Genomic DNA, 24,223 nt, shown 5'->3' with positions numbered 1-24,223 from the left:
AGATGGATGGCAGGGAAATCCTTTCTGGAACCAGTTAATCTTGAAGGCAGATCTATCTTTGATTTAACCAACTAACCAACTCATTTTTGTTTGTGCTAGTTCAAACTGCGTTTTGTAGTTGCAAAGAAAAGAGCTCTCAAAGAAAAGAGCTCTCATCCAGACACTTATTATGTATATATTTTAGTTAAGGTAGAGACATATGATATGAAGAAAATATTTAGCCATAGGGAAATTTACAATTTAGATGAAATAAGAGACCTTTGTATGAAATAGTAGCAGGCAACATTATATATTAAATTACAATTCCCAAATGAGTATGAGTGAAAATAAATTCTGGGAATGGCAGAAAAAAAAGAAATCACATTTTGTTGGAGTGGTTGTCAAAGAATGCAAACACAAAGAGAATAGCAGTCATTCTAACTAAGACATGTCAAAAAGGTATTTAGGGGGGCCACCAGGAGGAAGGAAACAAAGGGCAAAAAAGAAGATGAAGAAGAGATGATCCTACCCTTTATTAAGCAAAGAAATTCCATTATATATATACTTCTGTGTGTGCTCTTTTTTAATGCTTATAGTTCACAAAAACAACACACTCCACATCCACTGCAATCTCAATCAATGCTCTTTCCTTCCTTCTTTCTGATTTAGATTTTTCTCGTCGTATCTCATACATCCTCACTCTCTTTCACAGGATCCATGTGTAAAAGAAGCTAAAACACAATAGTCAGCAAGAAGTGAGAGATTTATTTCCTCCACCCTGAATACAGAACCATCAGTATGAAGAATTTGCCCAGAAAGCAAATCCATAAGAAGTACTGAAACATCACTGCACAAGTGAAAAAGATCTCTCACCATTGTCTTTCTGCGCCATCCTCTGGCAGTCCGCAGTTAGCTTCTCCTCAAAAGAAATGGTGAACAAATATGGAAACCTTTTGGGTTAAAATAGCACAAATATATGAGCCTACCTGAGAGAATTACTCATCCATCTCTAGCCTACATCCATAAGGATCAATCAACAATATGATAAAAAGCTCAACTTGCCCTTTTTCATAGCAAGGAGGTGCTCAGTCTCTTGGCTACAAGGATAACTACCTGGAAGTTGCCACTACACTATGAAATTTGTTCCTTCCTTGATATAAATATTGCATTATTTAAAATAGGCAATTGTGACCAGGAGGAATAAGACAGTATTTCCTACTACTCCTGCTCCTGTTCTGTGTCTCATAATATAAGCTCAACATTGAACTCTGTTGAGCAAGTGGATAAATCAGTCTAAACAATGGCAAGACTCTTTGATGATTGTCAGGGTCCTTTTCCACAAATGTGACCCCATTTATTAGCATTATTTCTATTCCATTTATTTTGAACATTCAAAAATATTAGAGTGAAAATTACATAACAGGGACTCTGACCATGCATTGAACTTGAACAATGAAAAAATAAGGGCCCACCTTCAAGGAACCTTGGTCTTTGTAGGTAGACGCACTCAAACAAATTCAACAAAGATATACTGCTCCAATGGAGGTTTTTACAAGGTACAACAAACAGAGAAGAAAGTGTAAATCTTGCTCTACAAATTAAGTAGACTTCTCTTTGAAGAGTGTCTTGAGTCAATGTCTAAAAGGACAAAAGTCTAAACTTTTAATATGAAATATTTACACAAAATATCCCTAGTAATTATCTCTAGATTAGTCAATTTGGGGATACTTATTTTCTTCTTTATTTATTTATCATATTAAAACCAATATGCTCAATTTGGAAGGAATGTGTCCTTGGCCTTCCGCTTGGCTTCTCTCAAGCCTAGCATCTAATTTGTCTAGTCCAACTGATGACTTGATAAAACTCTAGTTAAAAATCTCTTTTAAAAACCACATCCACACCATCACATTCTGCTGGCTTTCCTTTTGAAATACATCCTGACCATGGAGGAGAGGGTCTTCTCTATCTACATTGAATTCAACAAAGCATCAAGAACTATCACTTAGTTCCATCAATCTTCAAATGCATGGACATTTCCCCCTAGATTCTTCTGTAGTGATAGGACCATGAGCAATCCTTAACATTTTGGGGGAAGGATGTGTATTTTTGTAAGCATTTTAGAGGGTAATTGAGGGAGGCTGCCTATAGGCCAGCTTTTCTGGATATGGGGGTTGTGTAGGGCTAGTGAGAATTTTCTATTTTAGCAATGTGAGGAAGCCATTCTAGAAAGAGAGAGCAGTACACTGGTATAACTTACTACCACATTTATTGTGTATGAGCTGAGAAATCAGATTGTAGAATTTTTCTGTGGTTGGAAGGAAAATACAATTGTTATAGGTAGGAATAGGGAAGTACTTTAGAAGGCACACTGTTTGGTAGAGGAAAAGGTGTGACCAAAAAAAAAAAAAAAAGTACTGATAGAGAAAACTGCAGAATTGAAAGTCTTAGGACTTTCATATGACTTTTCAGTATCAGTAGCATTGAAGGAGTGAAGAAGTCTGAAAAGCTGTGATTACAGAATGGTGAACTAGTTTGAGATTTCACAGAGTTCCAGGCAATGCAATTCACCTAGAAAGGCTACAGAAATGGGAGCCTGAAGTGGAAGTGTAATGAAGGTCATGGACATGATGAGATCAAAGAGCTGTGAAGCCAGAGTGATGAACGGGTCATCTGTCCACACATGAAAGCCGACAGGAATGATGGCAAGTTTGGAGGGGAGCAGGAGAAGTTAACCCAAGTGATAATGTACTTAGTGAATAGGATGAATAACCCAAACACTGGTAGAGACTAATAAGGAAGAAAAAATAGCAAAGAGACATTGACAATCCCTCCCAACTCCATAGTTTTAGTAGAAAACACAGCTTCGTGGTCCTCTGAGGTTAGCAAAGCTGATTTGTGAGTAAAATGGAATCTGGAGTCACCAAGGACTTTGGAGAAGATGAACATGTGCTGAGGGGGAGAAGCAAAGAGAAGCATAGAGCTAGGTGGGGGTAATGAAGGACTAGGCCACTGGATGGTAGCAAATGGTCACTGAATTTTACAAGGATAAGAAAAATGAGGGAATTTTTTTTAGGTTTCCAACAGTGCAACTATGTTGAGAGATAGGTCTGGCAGGGAGGTCACTTGCTATTGCCTTGTACTTTCCTGTGTCTTCAGCTCTTCTTGGAAACCAAATGATTTTTGTTGAAGAGTGTCTACATTTGATAACAGACCAGTCCTGAAAACCTACAGGTTATTTGGCCTCTGGAGCATCTGAATTTATTATGTCACATATCAGGGCCTTGTTAGCAGGTGTCATACCTGTTCTAGACAAAAATCTATCCCTGGATCAAATTAGAGCACAAAAGAGCTATTTTAGTCCCTCAGAGCAAATCTAAGAGGTTTATTTTACACATTTATGAAAGGGTAGAGGTAAGATTCCTCTTGTTACAGTCTGGATTATACAGAAGCAAGGAAGGAAGTGGGAAGATATGGTAGCATTGACTTGGACTTGGCAGTTAATGTGGAGATACAGAAAAGTCGATGGATTCAGCAAGCTTTGGAGATGTGTGGCTTGCTGAGGGACTGAACGGGAATTTTCATGTACTTCCAGAAATTCTGCCAATTAGAAATTCATTGGATTTGCAATCTTTTCTAAAAATGCAAATAAATTTAAGAAGCTTATGACTCGGGCAGGAGTGTAATTTATTCTGAATTAGTTCCACCAGTTTACTTCTGATATCACCTTGCTGAAGTCAGTTATACTAAAGAGAGGAGAATTTTACTTGGGGGAAAAATGTTTCACATAAGAAACATAATCATGTGTGGCACTGAAGGTGAGAGTCTTTTGGAATGAGAGAAGCATCAAGGAGCCCACTGAAACCAGAGTGGTATGTCAGGATTGGAGAACAAGAGAACAAGCAAACTTTGGCCTTCTCTTCTTGTAATAGAAACAATCATCACAGCCAGGCGGGGTAGCACAGGAGTGTAATACCAACAACTCTGGAGGCTGAGGCAGGACAATCACAAGGTCCAGGCCAGCCTCAGCAATTTAATGAAACCCTGTCTGAAAAGAAAAAACTAAAAAAGGACTGGAGATGTCGCTCACTGGTAAAAAGCCCTTAGATTCAATCTTCAGTACAAAAAAGAAGAAAAGAAACCATCACCAGTACCATCTCAGAGAAGTGACTATTTTTGGTCAATGTTTAAAAACAATTTCAATTATGTTATGTCAATGATATTAGTTTATATTTGGTAGCTGGTATGTAGAATTTTGTAAAGCCTCAACTTGTTTAGATATAAAAATGTTAAAGTTTATTATATTCTTTTTTCTATATGTATTCACATGTTATTTTTAAAAAAAATTAAGCTATAGATTCTAAAATGTTCAAAATGTTATCTGTGATTCAAATCTTGGTATATATTTCAAACTTCACATGAAAGCCAATGCTCAAAACTAAGATAAAACTACTGGAAAGAATGAGTTATGGGCAAAAAAATTGGCACACTCCTCACCAAGACTTCTTGGATGGAGAAGCTGCACTAAAAAGAACAAAAACAACAACTCAAAACCCAAGTAAAACATTTCTCTTATGTTTTGTTTTGTACTTGTAGTTTCTAATATGGGAAGGCAATTTTTTTATTAAAAAAAAAAGAAAGAAACCAAACTTCATAAAAAGCTTCAGAAAGTATTAGTGACATATTTGGGCCAACTAAATATTGTAAAACTTTTTTTATCAAAAGGCAAAGCCTTAAATGGCAAGATAAAAATAAAGTCTTGGTGCTAGTCAGTAAAATTTCCATGGATGCATGCCCTTCCATGTGAGTCACAAGCCTAAGGTCAGGTACACTCTGGCTATGAAAGGAACATACTGTGTTAGCCTTAAGTGCTGCCTCCAATCCCTCCTCTGCATCTGGCCAAAACTCTGTCCTGCCTCACTTGCATGGGTCCCAGCCACATTCACCAGTATTTCATCCCTCACTTCTTAGTATTCTAGTCCCTGCCTACTGCTGAAGATAAAGGCTGGAAGAGCAAGACTCCATAGAGAAAAGGCACATTGAAATGATGGGATCTCAACATTATTGTCCACAGCTACACTGCGTATTTCTATAGATGATTAAACTGAAGCAAAATTAAGTTTTAAGCCTAGCTCAAAGTTCTAACTCAGATTATGCTTTAGAGTTAGAACTTGTCAGGTGTTCTCTGAAATTGTTGGAGACACTTCTGTATGCATTTTTCATATTGGTGCATATTTTATAAACAGAGGTACTGACTACTTTTGTTCTCAACTATCTTTTCAGATATTTATGTAGCAGACAGCTACATAAATGAAAGATAGAGATGGTATCTCCCTCCACAGAAGAGGGAAAGTGTGGGTTTTTTTCCTCAATCTAACAAAAATCTGGGCAAAAGGCAGACATATTTACTGCCCATTATAAAAGATCCATACTCCCTAAGCTTAGGGTTCCTCTAGTGAAAGAAAAACAGGAAGTAGTGAATTGTCACCTAGCTGGTGAATGGGTGTAAATGTTGGGAGTTTGCCTATTGCTATTGCTGTAACTGAGAATATTATTTGTCTCTGACCTAGGTATCTCATGTCTTCTGACAACACCTATAAAACTGTGGCAGGTTGACTTGTGAGCTTGGAAGCAGGGTAAAATTTCAGACCATTTGCAGTTTTTGACAGAAACATAAAATCTCAGTGATAAAAAATCATGCAAAAAGAGAAAATATCAAGTACTGTGAGGTTTGATGCTTGATTTTTCAGATCTAGGATGATGTAATTACCAGGTTTTGAGCATTAGTGATGATATGTAACATGCTTTATTCTTCAAATTAAATTATATACACATATATACATGCATATAGAATTTACTTGATTTTTTAAAATTAAACATATGAAAAGGTTTATTTTTCTGGCTTTATACAATAAAGAAAGCCAACAACTGAAATTAAGTCACACAGTTAATAAGTGATGGATCTTAAGTCTCTGGTTTCAAAATTTGTGTTTTGTCAACCTCCAAATAAAACACAGCTAAAATGGCATAGGTCATTTGGCTATAAATAAAATGTCTAGATTTTATAGTGTAATGTTTAGTCTTACCATTTTTCTTTTTTTTTTTAACAGTACTTAGGTACTGACATGCTGTAATCTAATCTGAATTCAATATTAAATATTCAGCATTCACAATAAACAAAAATGTTTTTTATTTTTATGAATATTGAGTTTATATTATATATTGTGTAATCATAGTAGCATCTACAACAAAAGCTACTGTTTATAAAATTTAGATCAGAAAATAATGCTGCAAATACATTCCTTTAAAGCTACACATCTAAAAAAAATCATCAGCTAGAGAAAGATAATATGGTAGTAGAAATAATTCCATTTAAAAGGCTGTGTATTCCATGAAACTATCTTGTTAGTCACAGAGACAAATAGAAAATTAACATATTAGACAGACTGGGAAAAGGACTACATATGTCTAGACTGTATAGATGTTCTTGAGAATGAAAAATATTTAAAACAAACGAAGACAGAAAATACTTCCTAATTTTATGGAAGCAAAATGTAAAATGTAGGCTTATATAAGACTTGCTTGGGGAATTTTTTTAAATCGATAGTCCACTTCAAACCATAAACAGGTTTTCACTTCTATGATTCCATTCTGCTAACTACAATGCTAAAAAATTTAATGTTCTGAATCAACCATTTTGAAACATAAATAACAACAGAGGAAAACATACTTTAAAAATCCACTGAAGGCTCTGTTCAAAATGCAAACAATATTTTTTCAGATTGCTTTAACTAATAGAATGCTGCGTATTTATTAATATAATATTAATGGAAGTAAATTACTTTACTTCTCAGAAAATTACGTTTTTATAAAATTAAAAATGACCCAGTTAGAGCTTACCAAAAAAATTATAGTCAATTATAATTGTCATATAAAACAATAATTACAGAACCAAATTTATAGAGCTATTTATTTAGAAGTGTATCTTAAATTGAAAGTTGAATTACCAATTTATTTATATTTTACTTCACTATAAATGACAGGAGGAGACTATAGTCCTAACTGCAGAGCATGTCAAAGGGGTTTAGGTTTGCTGTGGATAAGGAAATCCCAGGGAGAGGCTGATAGGCTAATACATATCATCAGTTTTCTGACCACTAAGACATAAATTATTAAAAAAAACAGAAATAAAGATATGCATATCTAAATTCTAATTATGTAGTGAAATACCGTCTAGGGGCATAAACTATTAAATCTTAAATGGATTTTAAATAAGAAATCTGAGGAACCCCTTCACCAACGAGTTTTAAAGTAGGCCATAATTTTGTCCGTGAGGGTTTATTTCATCTATAAAGGCTTATATACCTTCTGATGTTTTTTTCCCACTGTGGGAATCTATGCAGAAACTGGGGGAGGTCATTTTTATCCCAAATTCCTAATATAGTCAAGACACAGAATTTATTCATTCAGTATCCTTTCTTAGACATGTACATTCTAAGGGATTTGAGAAAGGAGAAAAAAAAATTAAGATCAGAATTACTTAATCATAAAAAACAATTTAAAAAAACCCAGAGTTTTATATAACTAAGAACTCTAAAACAATTGCTTTTAAGACAAAGCAGCAATTATTTTAAAGACAAGCAGAAAAGAGGAAAAGAAATACACATCTAGAAAATTAGAAGGAAAATGGAAAATAAAAAAATGCCATTGCTAGGCTTATTATCATGATCTTCCAAACAGCAAAACCTGTGGATTATAGAAGATATGGAGATAACAGAACTGAGAGACAAAGGACCTAAAGGTGGTATTCCGAGACCTGGTAGCTTGGTGTCTGCTTAAGACACATATGTCACGAGTTTATACACAAGGAAACAAAATGAAGATTACCTGGAAATCTTCTAATTATTTGACATAATCCTTCCTTTCTGCAAAGCTGTTGCTGTATTTCTGGCACTATATTTATCTGAAAAGAACAAAAAGGACTCTATTGAGTTAGGTATTCATAAATGGTAAAGCAGAGGAAACACAAAAACTTAGAGTCTAAATGTAAAGCACAGTCTACACCATCCACACCCAACCTTCAAATTGAGTCTACATTCATATTCAGAATATGAAAATGATTTGATAACAAAAAAATCTTGCCCTTAGAAATCTTCAAAATATTTGGGAATGCTTTTGAAAGCTGTTTTTAGATTTCAAAGTTGCTGCTTCATATAAAAGGAAATACTTATGGCAAATATAGTAACACAAAAAACTTGACTGTTTCAAATTTTGCATTGCAAAAAATAGTACTAAAATACCTCAAAGTTAACTAAATTCCAGAGATCCAGAAGCCTTCAGTGATTTGCATCACACAGTTATTCAGTGGTAATTCAGTGTTAAATCTGTTTCAAAACTTTGCATTCAGTCTTCATACTGAAGGGCATTATTGCTTTCAGACATGAAAGCCAATCACCACAAATTTCTATTTTAAGCAAAATTGCTTCTTAGAAAGACTTGTAAGTTCTATCATAAATTCAAATATACTTTTTTTTGCTTACAAAGAAAAGATGCAAACAAATTTAATTCTCTCCTTTTGTGAATTTACAGATTAATAAGCTGGCATCAACTAAATCCCCAAACTAAGGCCACATATGGTAAAACCTTGTTAAAACCAACGAAAAGAAATCCATGTGAATTGGCTTAAAAATCAGATTCATTTTGGAGACATTATTGATTTCCTTCTAACTAATTCATCCTAACTTAACAAACCATTGTAGTTTCTCCATTGTGCCCTGCTGGCATGACTAGATAAAAGGAACTCAGCTCTTCTTGAGGAAAAAAAAAAAAAAGAGGACACCAAAAAACATGGGTTATAGTGTCACTTTTGCATTTAATAGAATTGTCACATTGAGTGTATCTTTCTGCCTTATTTCAGCTTATTCTTTGTAAAATAAAGCATTGAGAGCCTTTGGTCTCTGAGTTCTACTTCGGGTCTAAGATTTTATCAATTCTATAATTAGCTGTAGTGTTTTAAAAAATGATTCATTAACAACAGTGCTTTGAAATATTGCATCAATTAAATATCCTCTAACATTTGCAATCTTATTAACCTGTTTATTTATTTAGTAAACTTCCTTTCCCTCAATAATAGGTAGAAGAAGAACAAACTTTAGCCCAGATCCTATATGAATGAAGCTTGGGCTTCAGCAGAACCCACTACTGCATTAGGAGCACCCTAAATACTGTATTTTTGTTAAAAGTCTACAAGGATACCAAAATCTAAGTTGCTTACACTCATTTGCAGTGGGAATTGGGAAAAGGCTGTCAGGGCAGTAGATTTTTTGTTTTAGGGTTGTATATATTTCTCAAATTCAAAAATGAGAGTTCAGGGTCTGATGGTAAGAAAATAAGGGCTCCCATAAAGCTCTAGATGCTTCAATTCAGAATTCTCGAGAGGAGCTGGAGGGACTGGCAGAACACTGCTAAGGTACTAAGAATCCAGAATGGAAGTGATTGTGGTTGTTTAAATGAACACTCAAAGTCTGTTTCTAAATTAGATTCTGACAAGCTTTGAAAGTCAATGAAATTGAACCATTTTCTCCACATAAGGCAGCAATCACACCATTGCTAGTGACTTGATAGAAATACTCAGAAAGAGATCCAGTACTACGTAAGCAGCATCAAAGGCCAGAGACTGGCTCCATTTCTTTTCTAATTCTCTCCTAAAGGGTTCAGAGTAAACGTGCTGCACTGTGGATGCAACTGTGTTATGCCATCCCATCCTATGCACACTGAAGGGAATTGAGGAGTCCTGGTGAATGAACAGCAATAACTACAGAATTTATGTAGATACAGCAATGGTAGAATACGGCTAGCCAGTATTTCAGACACAAGGATAGATTACTGGGTCTTGTCAAAGAGATGACTTGATGTGAGGCACAGGTTCAGGAAGATAAACTGAATCAGGAATAGCAAAGGACTTGCTTCAAAAAATCAAAGTCAAGCCAAGTGAAGCAACATCCTATACTTCTGCCTCCTATTTCCCTTAGTCACCCCATGCACACAACCCAATGACTTCTCCATGTGCTCTTTCCTCCAAAGTATATCTTTAGAATTCTGAAGAGTGGGAGACGATATAATCGTGGTGACATGTGACACCAGAAATATCATCTCTATTCAGCTCTGGAACTGAGCAACAAATTAAGCAGTTAAATGAGCAACTCACAAAAATTGACATTAGACCAGTAGAATAGAGGACAGGGATTGAGGGATAGAGAGAAGGGGAGGGGGTAAGGACATACTAGGGAATGCAATCTACCAAACTATTCAAGTTGACATAGAAATAAACCACAATGATGTATATATATGATATATTTACATATCTGATATATATTCCACTGTTATAGTTTGGATGTGAGGTATCCCCCAGATCTCCTGTGTTTCTATAGAAATATTCAGAATTAAAAGAATTGAAGTGTAAGAGCTGTAAACTAATCAGTCCATCCTAGTTTAAATGGGCTGAATGGTAACTAGGCAGGTGGGGAATGGCTGGAGGAGGTGGGACACTTGGAAGCCTGCCCTGGAAGGGTACATCTTCCTAGAAGCCCTTTCTCCCTGCTCTCTCTAGGCTTCCCTGCTATGAGATGAGCAGCTTTCTCCACTGAGCCCTTGGAACATGTTGCTTTACCTTGGGCCCAGAACAATGGAGTCTGCTGTCTATGGACAGAGACCTCTGATACCATGAGCCAAAGTCAACTTTTCCCTCTCCGAGTGGTTCTTGTCCCATATTTTGGTCATCACAATGGAAAAATTAAAACTTTCACTCATTAAAATATCAATAGAAAAGAAATCAATAGAGTTGAGCAAGCAGATCTGAGGAGGGAGAAAGACAGGGAAAGGGAAGATTGGGGAATGAGATTGATTAAATTATGTACATATATGAATAAAACATAATGTATCCTATTATTATGTACAATCACAATGTAGCAATTTAAAGCAGAAATAAGGAGCAACTGAGTACAAAAAGGTGAAAACATTCAAGGGTCATGGATTATACAGTGTTCCAATCCAACCCTTTGGATTATTAAAGCTAATAATGTTCTCCTATATCTTAATGCCTTTTGTTTTTAAATTTATCACAAAATATATAATTTTGCATCATTACTAAGTGGAATATCATCAGAGTTTTAATTTGGATTAACTGACTTATATAGTGAAGAGTTTCTTCAGTTTAACTTTGCAATAATTTTCATAGCTTTTACTTTATTTCTAAAGAGCAATTTTAGGTTCACAGCAAAACTAAGCAGAAGGCATAGAAATTTGCCAAATATCCCATGCTCCCAAGTTTCAACATCCTCAGCACAAATGGTACATTTGTTACACTTGATGAACCTACACTGACATGTCATTATCAGTCAAATAATCATTTTAGTAAATACCAATATTACATTGGGTTTGAATGCTTTAAATACAAATAATACAGTGTCTGTATTATACATAGACTGCAATTTTTCTAACTTGGCACAAAACTTTTTCGAAAGGTCTAGTACTCGTATATAAAATAATAATGATATTCATACCCTGGGATATTTCCAAGAGATGAAATTGGGAGAAATAAAATGCTCATTTTAAAAGATTTTGATCCCAGCACACCTTCCACAAACTTAATCTGTGATAAGATGTATTAATTTGTATTCATTAACTGTTGTCAGAAGCAAAAGAAAAATCACTCTTCTTTTGAGACTTATTTCATTAACAAAAGCAAAAATTACAATGAGCATTTAGAAAGTGTGTATAAATCAGAAAAAAACTAAAACCATACTAATATCATTAACTTGTTAAGAAGAGTAGACATTTGGATTTGAATTATTGATAAACTGAAAAAAAGTACCTAAGAATCTAGTCACTGGAATAATGAGAATAACAAGCACATAACATTATCTCTTAGGAAACTGTTTTTTTATATATATATCCATAGACATATTTATGACTTTTATCAAAAATTAGTCCTTCTCCCAAACTATCCAATGTCACCAGCAAGGAAAAGAATTAATGAGAAGAAATTTTTAAAAAGCTAATCAAAGAAAGAAAGGTTTTTGTTTTTTATTTTCCCCCTTCCCAGGTGTTTCACAATTATTGTTCCACAAATTTCACCTGACAGAGCCCAGCATGCTTTACAATAACAACCATTTCTGTAGTTCTCAGTGTGCCAAGTACTAAAAACAGCATCCTGATTTTAGGGACTACTAATCCTACAAACATTTAAAGCTAGAAATGAATCCCTCTGCTTTGCAACACCAGCACCAGTCTGTTTGAGATGAGATAGAGCCCCAGTTAGTAAACTTAGTGTTACCCAAATAGTGGCTCTCACTTCAATTTCAATGTTACACAGGCCAAGACAGTTTTAAATTCATGTTTCAATCTTCCTGACTAGAGAGACTCATGGCCATTTCATTATCAATTACAGATATTATGATCACTTCCATTAAGCACTAAAATTACAAAGTTCTAATGTGGCTAGTAATCCTTGTTCAAACAGGTGCCCTTTTTCTGTTCCCTCCAAGGTCACTGTCAATTCCACAACATCCCCAACCAAGTTGAAGCAATTTCTGTTTTGACTATTTATGTTATTTACATAAATGTGTCACGGTTCATAAAGCTTCAAATTATTCACTTTCCAAAATGATAGTGATCTACATGTATCATTGAGAATTTATGTATTCTTTAAAAATACTTATTAGGTTAGGCTGCAAGTTTAGTGCCCAAATACTTATTTTGAAATGTTCTATTGATATGATTGAGAAATCAGAAATTTGAAGTCAGCTGCCTCGGTGTGAATCTTGGTTGCTTTATTAATTAGCTATGAGCCCTTACACAAGTTTCTTAGCCTCTGTGTTTCCAGCCTCATCATCTGCAGAGAATGCACATGAATAAATATGTAAGCACTTAGAACGGGGCTTGGCACATAGTAAGGTAATGTATTAGCTATTATTATTCATTGTTTTCTATCTTTAATGCATCTCCTAGCTATATTTCACCATTCCCATTGTCACTCCACAAGTCCAAGTCATACTCATCTCAGTACCACATTATTGCAATAACTGGTCCTTGCTCACTGGGTACTTGTGTTAACATAGCAGCCAGAGCAATCCTGTAAAAACTGTAAATGGACTCATGTTACCTTTCTGCTCAGAATCCTCCAATAACCCTCAACCTCACCAAGAATAAAAGCCATAGTCCTTACAAGGGACCCCAGAACCCCCAACTATTGAGTCCTCCACTATGAGTATATCTCGGTCCTCACCTCCCAACTACACTCATTTTACTCCAGTCTCCTGGGACTCATATTCTTCACACAAGCAAAACACCCTCTTTTTACTGTATGCCCATTGTTTCCTTCCTCTGTGTCTGTGGTCTTACCCTAGTCCCCAGTATAAGAGGCCATCTTCTAGGCCATACTCAAATGTTTCTTTCTTGGTGGAATCTCCTCCACTCATCTAAAACTCAACCTCCCAGTGTTTTCTCACCTTAATTTATTTTTCTTTTTTAGTACTAAGTACTATAAAAGTACATTTTTGTCATCTAAAGAATCCATATTTTTATCTAGTGATCTCTTTTCCCTTTATCTCCATGTAAGTAACTAAGCTCCCTAAGAGTGGGGAAGTTTTTTTTGTCTATGTTGTTTGTTAACAGCTATATTCTCAGTGCCTAAAACAGTTTTTAATACAGATGTTTAATAAATAATTAGAACGAACAAAGGGATAGATGAATAAATCAATGAATGGATAAAAAATAAATGAATGATTTGATAAAGCCAAGAATAATGTTACTGAGACATTCAACAAGGAAAGCCTCTCAGGGATTTTGTGGCCTGAATCTTGATAAATGGCAGTATAAATTTAGTGTAAAAGTAAGCCTCAAGACAAGAAGTTTCTCATATGAGACTTTTTCTATTTTTTTAAATAAAAGTAATCCAGACATAACCACATTGATAGAAAGAACTCTTTCTTATAGAAGATTTCCAGTAAATTATTGTAAATGGAATGAGAGAAATAGGAAATTGACATTAGATGAACAGAATAATAATTATTGTGGGAAAGATCTATTTCTAGATATTAAAATTATTGGGCCAAAGTTTAAAGAGAAGATATTAACACAGTCTCAAGGTATCATTCCCTATGATATATATTAATCACAAAGGGGAAAAACAGTAATTCCACTGTGGAAAAACCCATAGATGCCATCTTCCCCAACAGATGAAGGTTAACATCACTACTAAAAAAAAAAAAAAAAAAGCCAAACAGACATCACATGCCTTCTGATATTATGAACTGAGAAAGGCATATAATTTCTGTGACATTCCTTTCAAAGATCTGTAATATTATTATAAAACTCCAGATAAAGTCTGGAGGCATAGCTCAGTGGTAAAGTGCTCACCTAGTATGCACGAGGCCCTACGTTCAATCCCCAGCATCGAAAGAAAGCAAGAAAGAAAACATCAGGTGAGTCCATATGGAGGAACATTATACAAAATACTTGACTGGTACTTGAAAAATGTCAAGGTCATGAAGGAAAAAAATGATTGAGGAATGGTCAGAGATTGGAGGAGACTATAGAAAGATCACAACTATATATAATAAGGGCTGTTAGATTGACTCCTAGAACAGAAAAAGGACATATAAGTTTTAAAAAATGAGAAAGTTTGCATATTGTTTACAATTTGCTGAATATTTTGTTTTAATGATAATTTCTTAGTTTTGATAAAGGTACCATGTTTATGTAAGATGTTAACCTTAAAGTTCAGTGAAGGATATGTGAGAAACTTTGTATTATTGTTGTAATTTTTCTATAAAGATAGAACTATTTCAAAACTTAAAATTAGAAACAGAATCTCATCATTACTGACACTGTGCTTTGTAATTTCCTTCTTAATTTATTTGTCCTACATCCCTATTATCATCTTCTATGATGGTTAATCTTGGTTGTCCAATTGCATGGATTGAGAATGCCTACAAAATTGGTAAAGCACACTCCTGGGCTTGTCTGTGAAGCTGTTTCCAGAAATAAATGGCATGTGGGTAAGTAAACAGTGCAGAAACCTACTCTGAATAAGTGTGGCACCATCCAATAAGGCAGGAACCCAGATGAAATAAAAAGCAGAAGGAGGAAGCTCAAGGGAACTCGACCAAGGGCAGAAGCTTGATTCATCTTGAGTGGGTACAGTTTTTGCTGCTACCATCATCAGGGACATCAGATTCCAGTTTCTTCAGTTTTTGGACAAGGACTCATACCAGTGACTCTCCAGGGACATTCCAGGTCTTCAGCCTTGGACTTGAGGTACACCATTGGTCCCTGATGTTCCTAGGCATCCAGTTTCTTGAATTGAGCAGCTACTGGTTTCCCCAACTCTCCAGCTTGCAGAAAACCATTGTGAGAATATCCAGCCTCTGACTGTGTCAGCCTATCTAATAATGCAAAATTACATGCACATTCTATTGGCTCTATTGCTACAGATAACACTGATTAATACAATTTCTCCATTGCCATCACTGGATGTTCTGCTCTATTCTGTCCTCATCACATATTCCACTGATGTCCTGTGACTCTCATGTAAATTTTAAGCTAGCAAATGTCTCAGAGACAGCCCAGTGTCTAATGTCTTCTAATTTTAGGAAAAGATACTGAAAGCTACATTCTCATTGTTCTACATCTAATTCCAGTTCAGATGAAACTGATGAAATGCAAGGACTTTGAGCATATTGAGAACTATGCAGCTATGTAGGCACCTGGGTGATGAGGACATCTGTCACAGAAGCAGCAGCAGAATCCACATTAGTATAGAATGTTCATCACTGGCCTTTCCTATGGTGGGATGAAACAGGAGGCAAGAACAGGGCATGCAAACACTACTTCTAAGAATATGGGAGATCCCTCTTGGGGAAATTGATGGGAAAGTTGCTGGGGGGTGGTATGCATGGTCCAACAAAATATCAATACTAATGCCAGTGTGAACTCATTTGTCCTCATTTGCTGGTGAAACCTGGCTTTCATTTGCAGGTGAAAGAAAAAGAATAAACAATATGATGCTTTTTAAAAAACACTAGAGATAAACCTGAGGAACTGTGATAATCCTTAGAAAGTGGTGGTGGTACTGAGTCTAATAGACTTAAGTGGCTAACTTAGCAAAGACAGTACATGGTGGTCTCTCAGCCTTGGCACTATTGACATATTGGCTGCATGATTCTTTGTTGTGGGCATCATTACAATATTTAATAGCATCCTTGGATACTAGGAGTATACCCCCACTCACACACAGGTTGTGACAGACCCCAAAATGTCTCTAGATATTGCCCATATTTCCAGGAAGACAAAAATATCTCCTGGTTTAAAATCACTGAGGTAAAAATTGAAGAGAAAAGACATTCCAGGCAAACAAAATACTAAAAATAAAGGTATATTACAGAAAACAGCATAGATGTTTAAGGAGCTATAATCAGTGTAATATTGCTTGTAGCATAACATCTGAACTAGAAAAAAAATAAGAGAACTATTTGGCAGGGCCATTCATAGAGAAGCTTTCCTTTCCAGATCTTCCCACTTTGCTGTTATCAGCAGGCTGACTTTTATGGGTGGCACCATAGACTCTTTCTTACTAAGTTGACAAGAACCAATGGAAGGCAGTGGTAGAAGATTGGTGCCTAGGCGGAGAGAGTTTTAGGTTCTTATCTCTCAGGCTCCCTTTCTTCAGGCCTGTAATTTGGCAAAGGTTACATTTCTTTAAAGCTTCTTCCTAGTGAGAACACTTTCTCACTAAGTTCTGGCTACACCATTCTTTCTCCATATAAGTAACAACGACACATTCTTTCTCCGTACTTGTCTTAAGACCAGGGGTGGTGGAAACCTTAGGATATTGCTGAACTTTAGATGCCTCACAATCTCTTTTGTTTCTTTGACACTGCCAACGTCTCTGTCTAGTTCTCAGTTTCTCCTCAGTTTTACTCTTATAAATGTAGCATATATTTCCTGCTGGAAGGCTAAGGCACCATAAATATTTTAGATGTTACTCTTGAGTTAATGGGAAGTTATTCAAGATTTTAAGCACAAGAATCACAAGCCCAATTCATCTTTTTGTAGTTTTCATCTGACATTAGAGGTCAGGATTGATTTCAGGGGCAAAATATTGCTTTGGAAAAAAAAAAACAACAGTGATGAATATTTAGTATTATCCAGGTAAAAGTGCTGATTTCTGACCAGAAAAAGATCCATAAGTGTAAATGTAGAGAGTAGAAACAATATGAAGATAATGTTAGGGGTCACATTGCTCAGCTGGCTCTTGGTAGGATATAGATGACAAAAGAAAGGAAGGGCTTGGGGGGTTGAAGACCATATTTGGATCTTAGGAGATGATGGAGTGATTGATCATGCTTGTAACCAACAGAACAGAAGCTGTGAGAAGCAGTCCAGAGTTTCTGTATGCAACAGCAGAAGCAAATTTATTGGGGAAAACAATGAATCCATATTTTACCACGCTGAGTTTGAAGTGTATATTGGATGTCCAAGTGGCAGTGCTCAGTAAGCCTGTGCGTCGGCAAGCCTGAAGGCTGGGAGGTGCTCTGAATTTTAGATGAAAACTTAAGAAGGCATCTACTACAAATGGTGGTTGAAATTTGGAGAGTGCTTTTAAGGAACCTGGGCATTTAAAGAGTGGCAAGAGATAAAATAGCCATGAAGAGAGGAGAAGGAATGGCCAAAGATTTACAAAGACAAAGCTCAGCTAGAAGGCCAAGGGAGTACAGAGTTAAAAGAAGGCAAGAGTAACCCAAACTGTCATTGCAGAATCAGGTACTCAGGGTGGGCTGCTACAGTTCCACTTAGGAAATGGAAAATAACTTGCTTTGGACACTTTTCTCACAGAGAAGTTATAAGTAACAACAACACATCAATTTTTCTAGCATAGTGACCAGCAAATAGACCTTGGCTAATTTTTAGTTAACTTTCTAAAAGCATTTACAAAAGTTCACACAATATAGGCAGTAAACCGTGAATGTCAATTCTAAAAGTTAATAACAAATTGTATGAATTTTATCGTAATTTCAGATATTAATACGAATTTGAAAAAGTCTGACCAGTGTTTTAGAAAATGAAGACTTTACATCTTTCGATGAATATGTGGCCAGGGTCAGCTACACGCTCTAGGCTACAGACTTCTAGATACAGCTGGAGTCCTACCAAGTTCAATAACAGTAGTAGCTGATGCTGGGGAAGATCCCTTTAAACAAAAAACTGTTGTCATTTCATGGTGAACTGTGTAAGTCACAGCTCATTGGAACTTTCTCTAAATATAGAATGGTTCTAATTTTCAAGACTTTTCTTTTAAACATTGTGTAGCTAAAATGCAGTGTTCAAGAAAGTACATGCACATTTTAAGAGTATTTACCGTTTGATGTGAACTTAACTTGCACATGTCCTCCTTGGACACACAGGGTTTTCCATCAGCTTTCCTTGAAGGCAGACAAATGAGCAGATCCCAGGAGCTCAAATCACCTAACAGCAAAAGAATATGGAAAAGAAAACAATTTTTATGAGATATTCTAAAGGTAGTATTTAGTTCCTCAAATTAAAAAATATAATTATTTAAATCTTAGAACACAAGTAACAGGGATCCTGAATTTACTTCAAAGAAAAAGCCAATATTCACAGTAATTGAAATTCAACTTTTCTAATTTAACAGGATTAACATATTTATATTATATTGTAGAGAAAGTTTAATTATTTGAAAAGATATTATTAAATTACTTTAAAAGATTGAAATTACAACAATTTAAGTTGCTAATTTTATAAATTTATAAATTCTTATTTGAAGATTAGAAGGAAGGAAAATTCTACAATCTTTAAAGATAGAAGAAAGTTGTGAAATCAAATAATGATAAAAAGTCAAAAGAACATATTTTGTCTAGGTTTGGATATTACCACTTTTTTATAGATATAAACATCAAATACACTTTCATCAACTTCTTACAAGAAAAGGAGTATGTGAGGCAGAAAGTAAAATTCAACAAAAACAAAATAGGTTTGTGTAAAAGAAATTTGTGATGTAGCTATAAACAGCACAGTTGAGTTCAAAATACAGGGTACAGTGGACCAGTGCAAGTGATATTTCTGCTATTTCACAAAGAACAAAGCTCTTTGTCAGTAAATCATAGTAACTTGTAAAATAATCTCAGGAAAGTACATTCTTGAATAATATCTGTACATTTTAAAATAACATTTGTGTGTGTATTTATTTTCCTTTACTCTCTTTGGCATATATATTATCATGCCTTGTACAAAATGGGTATCTTAAAAATACTTGTTGAAAGAATGAATAACTAGTTAGGGGCTGGGGATGTAGTTCAGTGTAGAGCACTTGCCTGGCATATATATATGGCCCTGGGTTCTAATCCCCAGAACTAAAAAAAAAAGAATAACTAGGTAACTAGTTCCTAATAGGATAATAAAAGTGTTACCTCATGGAGAAAAAAAAAAGAAAGAAAGAAAGACACTTCAATGTTTAATGTTGTTGATAATATATAAATAGGTATCCCAAAAATAATCAAGGGAAATTGGGGACACTGAGCAATGTAGAAAATCATTGACATTGCTTAGGAAATTTTCCCCATTTTTGTATTAAAAATCAATTAAAATAATAATTTCTGTACAGATTGCCTCTTGTTGAACAATCCCAAGATAAACACTCCCTCCAAGTAACTATTCATGCAGGTCTCACCTTTCACTTCCTACATTAGTTATAGTGATTTCTGAAAAGTTTAGGAAATAATCAGCTTCTCCATATCCCTCTCTTTTCAAATTTCCCAGAATTTCCCACTTGAGAAGCATAATGCTTCCAAAGAAAGGCTTCACAAAAGAAAGGACTCACAAGGCAGAGGGCCCTATGTCAATTAGGATCAAAATTCCACTCTCCACCAATCAAATTCTTCTCAGTTGGACAAGTCCTGTGCTATCAGGGCTACTGGTTCCTCTGTTTTCAAATGTCTTGTTGCTGGAAGAGAAACCTTACAGACAAGCAAAGGGATTTGGACACTTCAAAGCCCTAGAACTTCTCTCTTGGTTTAACATATACCAAGATGTTGGAAGATAACACAATAGTCAGGCCACAGGGGAAAGGAGAAATGGTGCAGGCGATTTGGAGATGAGAGAAATCTCTTTGCTGTTAGAGCAATCCGGCCTTAGGCTTGAAAGATCCACCATGCTCCATTTAGCCTCCCTTGGAAGATCTTTAAACCAACCTGACAGCTAGAACCAAATACAATATGATGCTTCCAATACTTCGATTTAAACGTGCAGCTGGCTTTTTCAGTCAAAACCTTTGATTTGGATTCAAAGAATTCAAATCTGTTTTCATTCCATATCACTTCTAGCCCAGGAAATACTAAAACCTTAGGGGGAAAAAAAAAAAAACAACCTCCTGTCATAAGATTCCCAACTAAATATTTTAAGAAGATAAAGATATGCAAGGAGAAGGATTTTAAATTAAGGACTGCATTGTTTGAGCCTTAAAGGCAGAGTATATATTTTTATATACTCCTCTAAGGCATGCTACCCCTTGCTTCAGAAGGCACACACATGATTTCTAGAGTTGTTAAACAGAAATATATATTTGACCCATAAATGTCTAAAACTAGAAGACACATTTAAATAATTCAAAACATTCAATTTGTTGAGAACCTCCAATGAGTAGAAATACTGTACTAGAAATATGAAAGAAAACAGCAAAAATAAAAGAACAGACGGTTACTGCCCTTAGCAATCTAGTTCTAAAACACTACAAGGAAATTTAGGACAACTTATAAAGCATCACACAGTTTCTTGACATTCATAAGGATGAAACCTTCTTTCTCAAAAGTATTTGATTAATATTTTAAGTTAAAAATCAATAATTTAAAAACTACTCTGTAGCACATAAATTTTCTCTTTAAATGAAGTAAAGTATAACTGAAATTTTAAGAGCTGTTTTCATATACTTCTTCCCTAATTCTTGCTACCATGATCTGGAAAATGCTGATTGTTTCCACAAAAACTCCTATTCCCCTCACTGACTGCTATATCAACCTTGAAAACCTCTAGTTACCAGTTATTCATTCAGTAGCTCTTTCCACTCTACCTTTCTATTTCCAACAATCACAGGGTAACTAACTCCCTTCCCCCATCCACTCCTGTGCTCCATTTTAATTTTTTATGAAAAGAATTTTTTATTGTTGTTTGTTTTCTTGTTTCATGAGAGATTCTGTGTACTCAACTTTGATTAAAGAAATATACAAGCCATGGTAAAATGTAAGAACTGGAGAGGGAACAAAGCACATACAATAACTAAGTAAATCACATCCTTGGAGCATTGGGGATGAAGATGTATATCTCAGCAAAATTACAAACTAATATATATGGCGGGGCTTGGGGCCAATGTTCCAAGTGCTAAAAGTATGGACATCTAGCTGGCCAATGTGAAGGATCTACAGCAGAGATCACAAGCCTGGAGGCACACAGACATCAGATGGGCTGCCTTTGGCCTGCATAGTTTGTTTTGGTTTTGCTTTAATTTTAAGTATTTGCCAAAATGCAAATGTCAACACAATCCACATAAAATTCCAGATTTCGGCCTTCATTGAAAACTTGGAAGCTCTGGAAACACAAGGTCCCTAAAGGCAGCAGAAGGCTGGCGCCAGCTTCCCACATGTTCTCCACCTGGCCCTAAGTCTGCCCCAGTTCTGCATTTCGTAGCAGCATATAGTGTTAGCCCTGCTGGAAAATACTGGTATGCCAGGTCTCCTCTACTCCTTGGTCATTTGGTCAATTGATATTCATTTTTTTTCAGCTTTTAATGAGTTAGATAAAGTGGTTTTCTTAAAATGAATTCAGGCAAGTTATTGTTTGGTCCATGGGTTGCAGAGAAATGTCTGAATATACCCTTTGATCTCCAGAAGATTTGGCATGGTCTTCCACAAGGGTGAGGAAGTTCATTTCAACTCCAAGTACATTTTGTAAGTTGTGTTAAAATTGGCAAGAACTGAAGTGGGGCCTCTCAGAGTCCTTGTTACTCTCAGAGCCTGGACAAATAAGAGTGGTCTGTGGAAATCTTCTTTGCAATGTCTCTTTTCTTAGGTTGTGAAATAAAATGGCCAATGAGCCATGGATGAGTGGACTGACAACAACTTTTCTCCTTCAAAAGCTCACTTTGGACTCTTTATCATGTGTGTCTGCTTTGGGGCTAATACCCTAGTGACAAATGACCTAGGACAGGTTCTTCCTAGGCATGGGGGCAAATGTTCTTTTGGGGTATCTTTCTCAATGTGCTCCTTCTGCCCCTAGAAGATTGACATTAGAATTATAAGAGCCAAGAAGTCATGGTTGGATGTAGGGGGAGAAAGGCAAAGACCTTCGCTAGTTTGGATGGTAGTTTATTAGGTTTTCCTGGCATGGAGAAAAATGAGAATTCGGTGTGGTTTAGTTTTGCTCTTTAGAATACTGCATTAGAATTTGGGGTCCAAAGCCATAACGAATAAATAATTAGTAATAATAATGATATGAATATCAGCAGCTAATAATTCTTGAGTATTAATAATGTGCCAGGCATTATTCCAAATATTTGTATTAACTCATGTATTCCACACAATACTGTACTGAGTATTTTTTTAGAAGCACAGAAAGGCTCAATAATTTATCCATGGTTATCTATCTGGTTAGTAGTGGGAACACAATTTGAATACAGAAAAGCCAGCTTTGGAGGCCATGTCCTTGGCACCGTTATCCCTTCAAAGAACAAGGAGGCAACAGAAAAAAATGTAGCTATTGATGCCTTTCATGTATTAATTTATGAAGTACTTCCAACAACCTTGTTGTATACTTTCCAAAAGAGTAGACTGAGACATAGGGAGAAATCATCAAATTGCTCCTTTTCAGGTATTGTTCAATGAATCTATTTTCTCTTGGGACCTTGGAAAAAACAATGACTCTAACATGTGTAGCTCAGGTATTCTAGACCCATACACAGCAATAATAGTCACTGCATTATTAGCACTGCTGCTGATAATTTAAACTCAATCTTCATACATAAAAGGAACTAAATAGTTCCCAAATGCTTGTGAGCTCAGAAATTATAAATATTGAGTTGACTTTCACCTATTTTTGAAAAGAAATCCATAAATTATTTTAAGAAGGTTAATATTATATTTTTCCTTTTACAAAGAAATCAAAGCTCCTGGGTTAGACCAGCCAAGGTCTTGAATAGAGAGGTCACAGGGCACAGTTCTAGGGAAAACAGGATGCGGATGTTCCATTCTCCTCCGAAAATGACAAAAGCATGAACACTGTACAGGCACCTCTCCTAGAACTACTGCTGATAACACCCATCACTGTCGTGCCTCACAGTGTTTGCTCCAGAAAAGATGAGGACTCACAGCCTATTTTAGAAGGAGAGATCAAGGTCCAGATTTATTAATTGAGGCATACAACAGCAGACTCTAGCTTATATCTCTAAGTGTTGTCAGAAGCCAGCTAACATCTCAGTGTTAAAAACATAAGAGCTATTTTTAAAGGTTTTTGTTTTGTTTTTTAAAAATCCAGCATCTGCCCTTAGGAGTGAGGCTGCCCTTAGAGTATTTCCAGTCTCTTTCAGGCAGGCTGCCAGGTAAAGCAAACAATTGTTTCCTGGCTCACAAATGACCTCCCTCCTTGATAAGGTCTGCAGAATCAGTAATCTAATCTAGAGAAAAACAGAGAACTCTGAGATAGCAACATTCACATTAGCATCATCATATGAAGGCTGTTTATTCTTCAGGAATGAGAACTTTGGCATGCTGTTTAAAAAAAAGAATTATGACCATCAAGTTCACTCTTGCTTCATTTTTATCCACAGCATTTACAACTGACAGGTTGCATATTTCTTGTGTATTTGTTTATTAGTTGTCTTCCCTTATTTGAATATAAGCCCCTTGAGGGCAGGGACTGTGTATTCTGTTCCTTGCTTTAGTCTCAGTACTTATGGTAGTGGCTGGGATACAGGAAAGTAAGTACTTGCTACATATTTGTTAAATGCTTAAGTGAGCAAATAACTGACTGTGAGCAGCAGATGATAATTAGAACATAATCAAAATCCAGTCTGTAGAAATGTTATCATAAAAATCAAAAATGGAAGAATAGTAAGAAAAACATTAGTTTTTAAAAATTACATTAAGATATATTTGGGTTCTTAGCTAGTAAGGAAAAAGGAGGA

The 24,223-nt window shown here is 35.6% G+C and overlaps 1 protein-coding gene across 3 annotated transcripts in view; it reads right to left on the bottom strand.

Annotated features, from left to right (window-relative positions):
• Cped1 (cadherin like and PC-esterase domain containing 1) overlaps window positions 1-24,223 on the bottom strand; it is a 256,611-nt gene that overhangs the window by 180,054 nt on the left and 52,334 nt on the right. For all 3 annotated transcript variants that reach the window (XM_048786037.1, XM_048786036.1, XM_048786038.1), the window contains 2 exons: window positions 18,395-18,501; window positions 7,864-7,939 (listed from right to left, as the gene is read on the bottom strand). In XM_048786037.1, the coding sequence (XP_048641994.1) occupies window positions 7,864-7,939; window positions 18,395-18,501 (183 nt within the window). The remainder of the gene's footprint in view (window positions 1-7,863; window positions 7,940-18,394; window positions 18,502-24,223) is intronic.

The sequence above is a fragment of the Marmota marmota genome, unplaced genomic scaffold (assembly GCF_001458135.2).
Source record: "Marmota marmota marmota unplaced genomic scaffold, marMar, whole genome shotgun sequence".
In the NCBI taxonomy this organism is placed as follows: Eukaryota; Metazoa; Chordata; class Mammalia; order Rodentia; family Sciuridae; genus Marmota; species Marmota marmota.
Note: the sequence above shows the minus strand (reverse complement) of the source record. Positions and strands in the feature narration are given on the sequence as shown.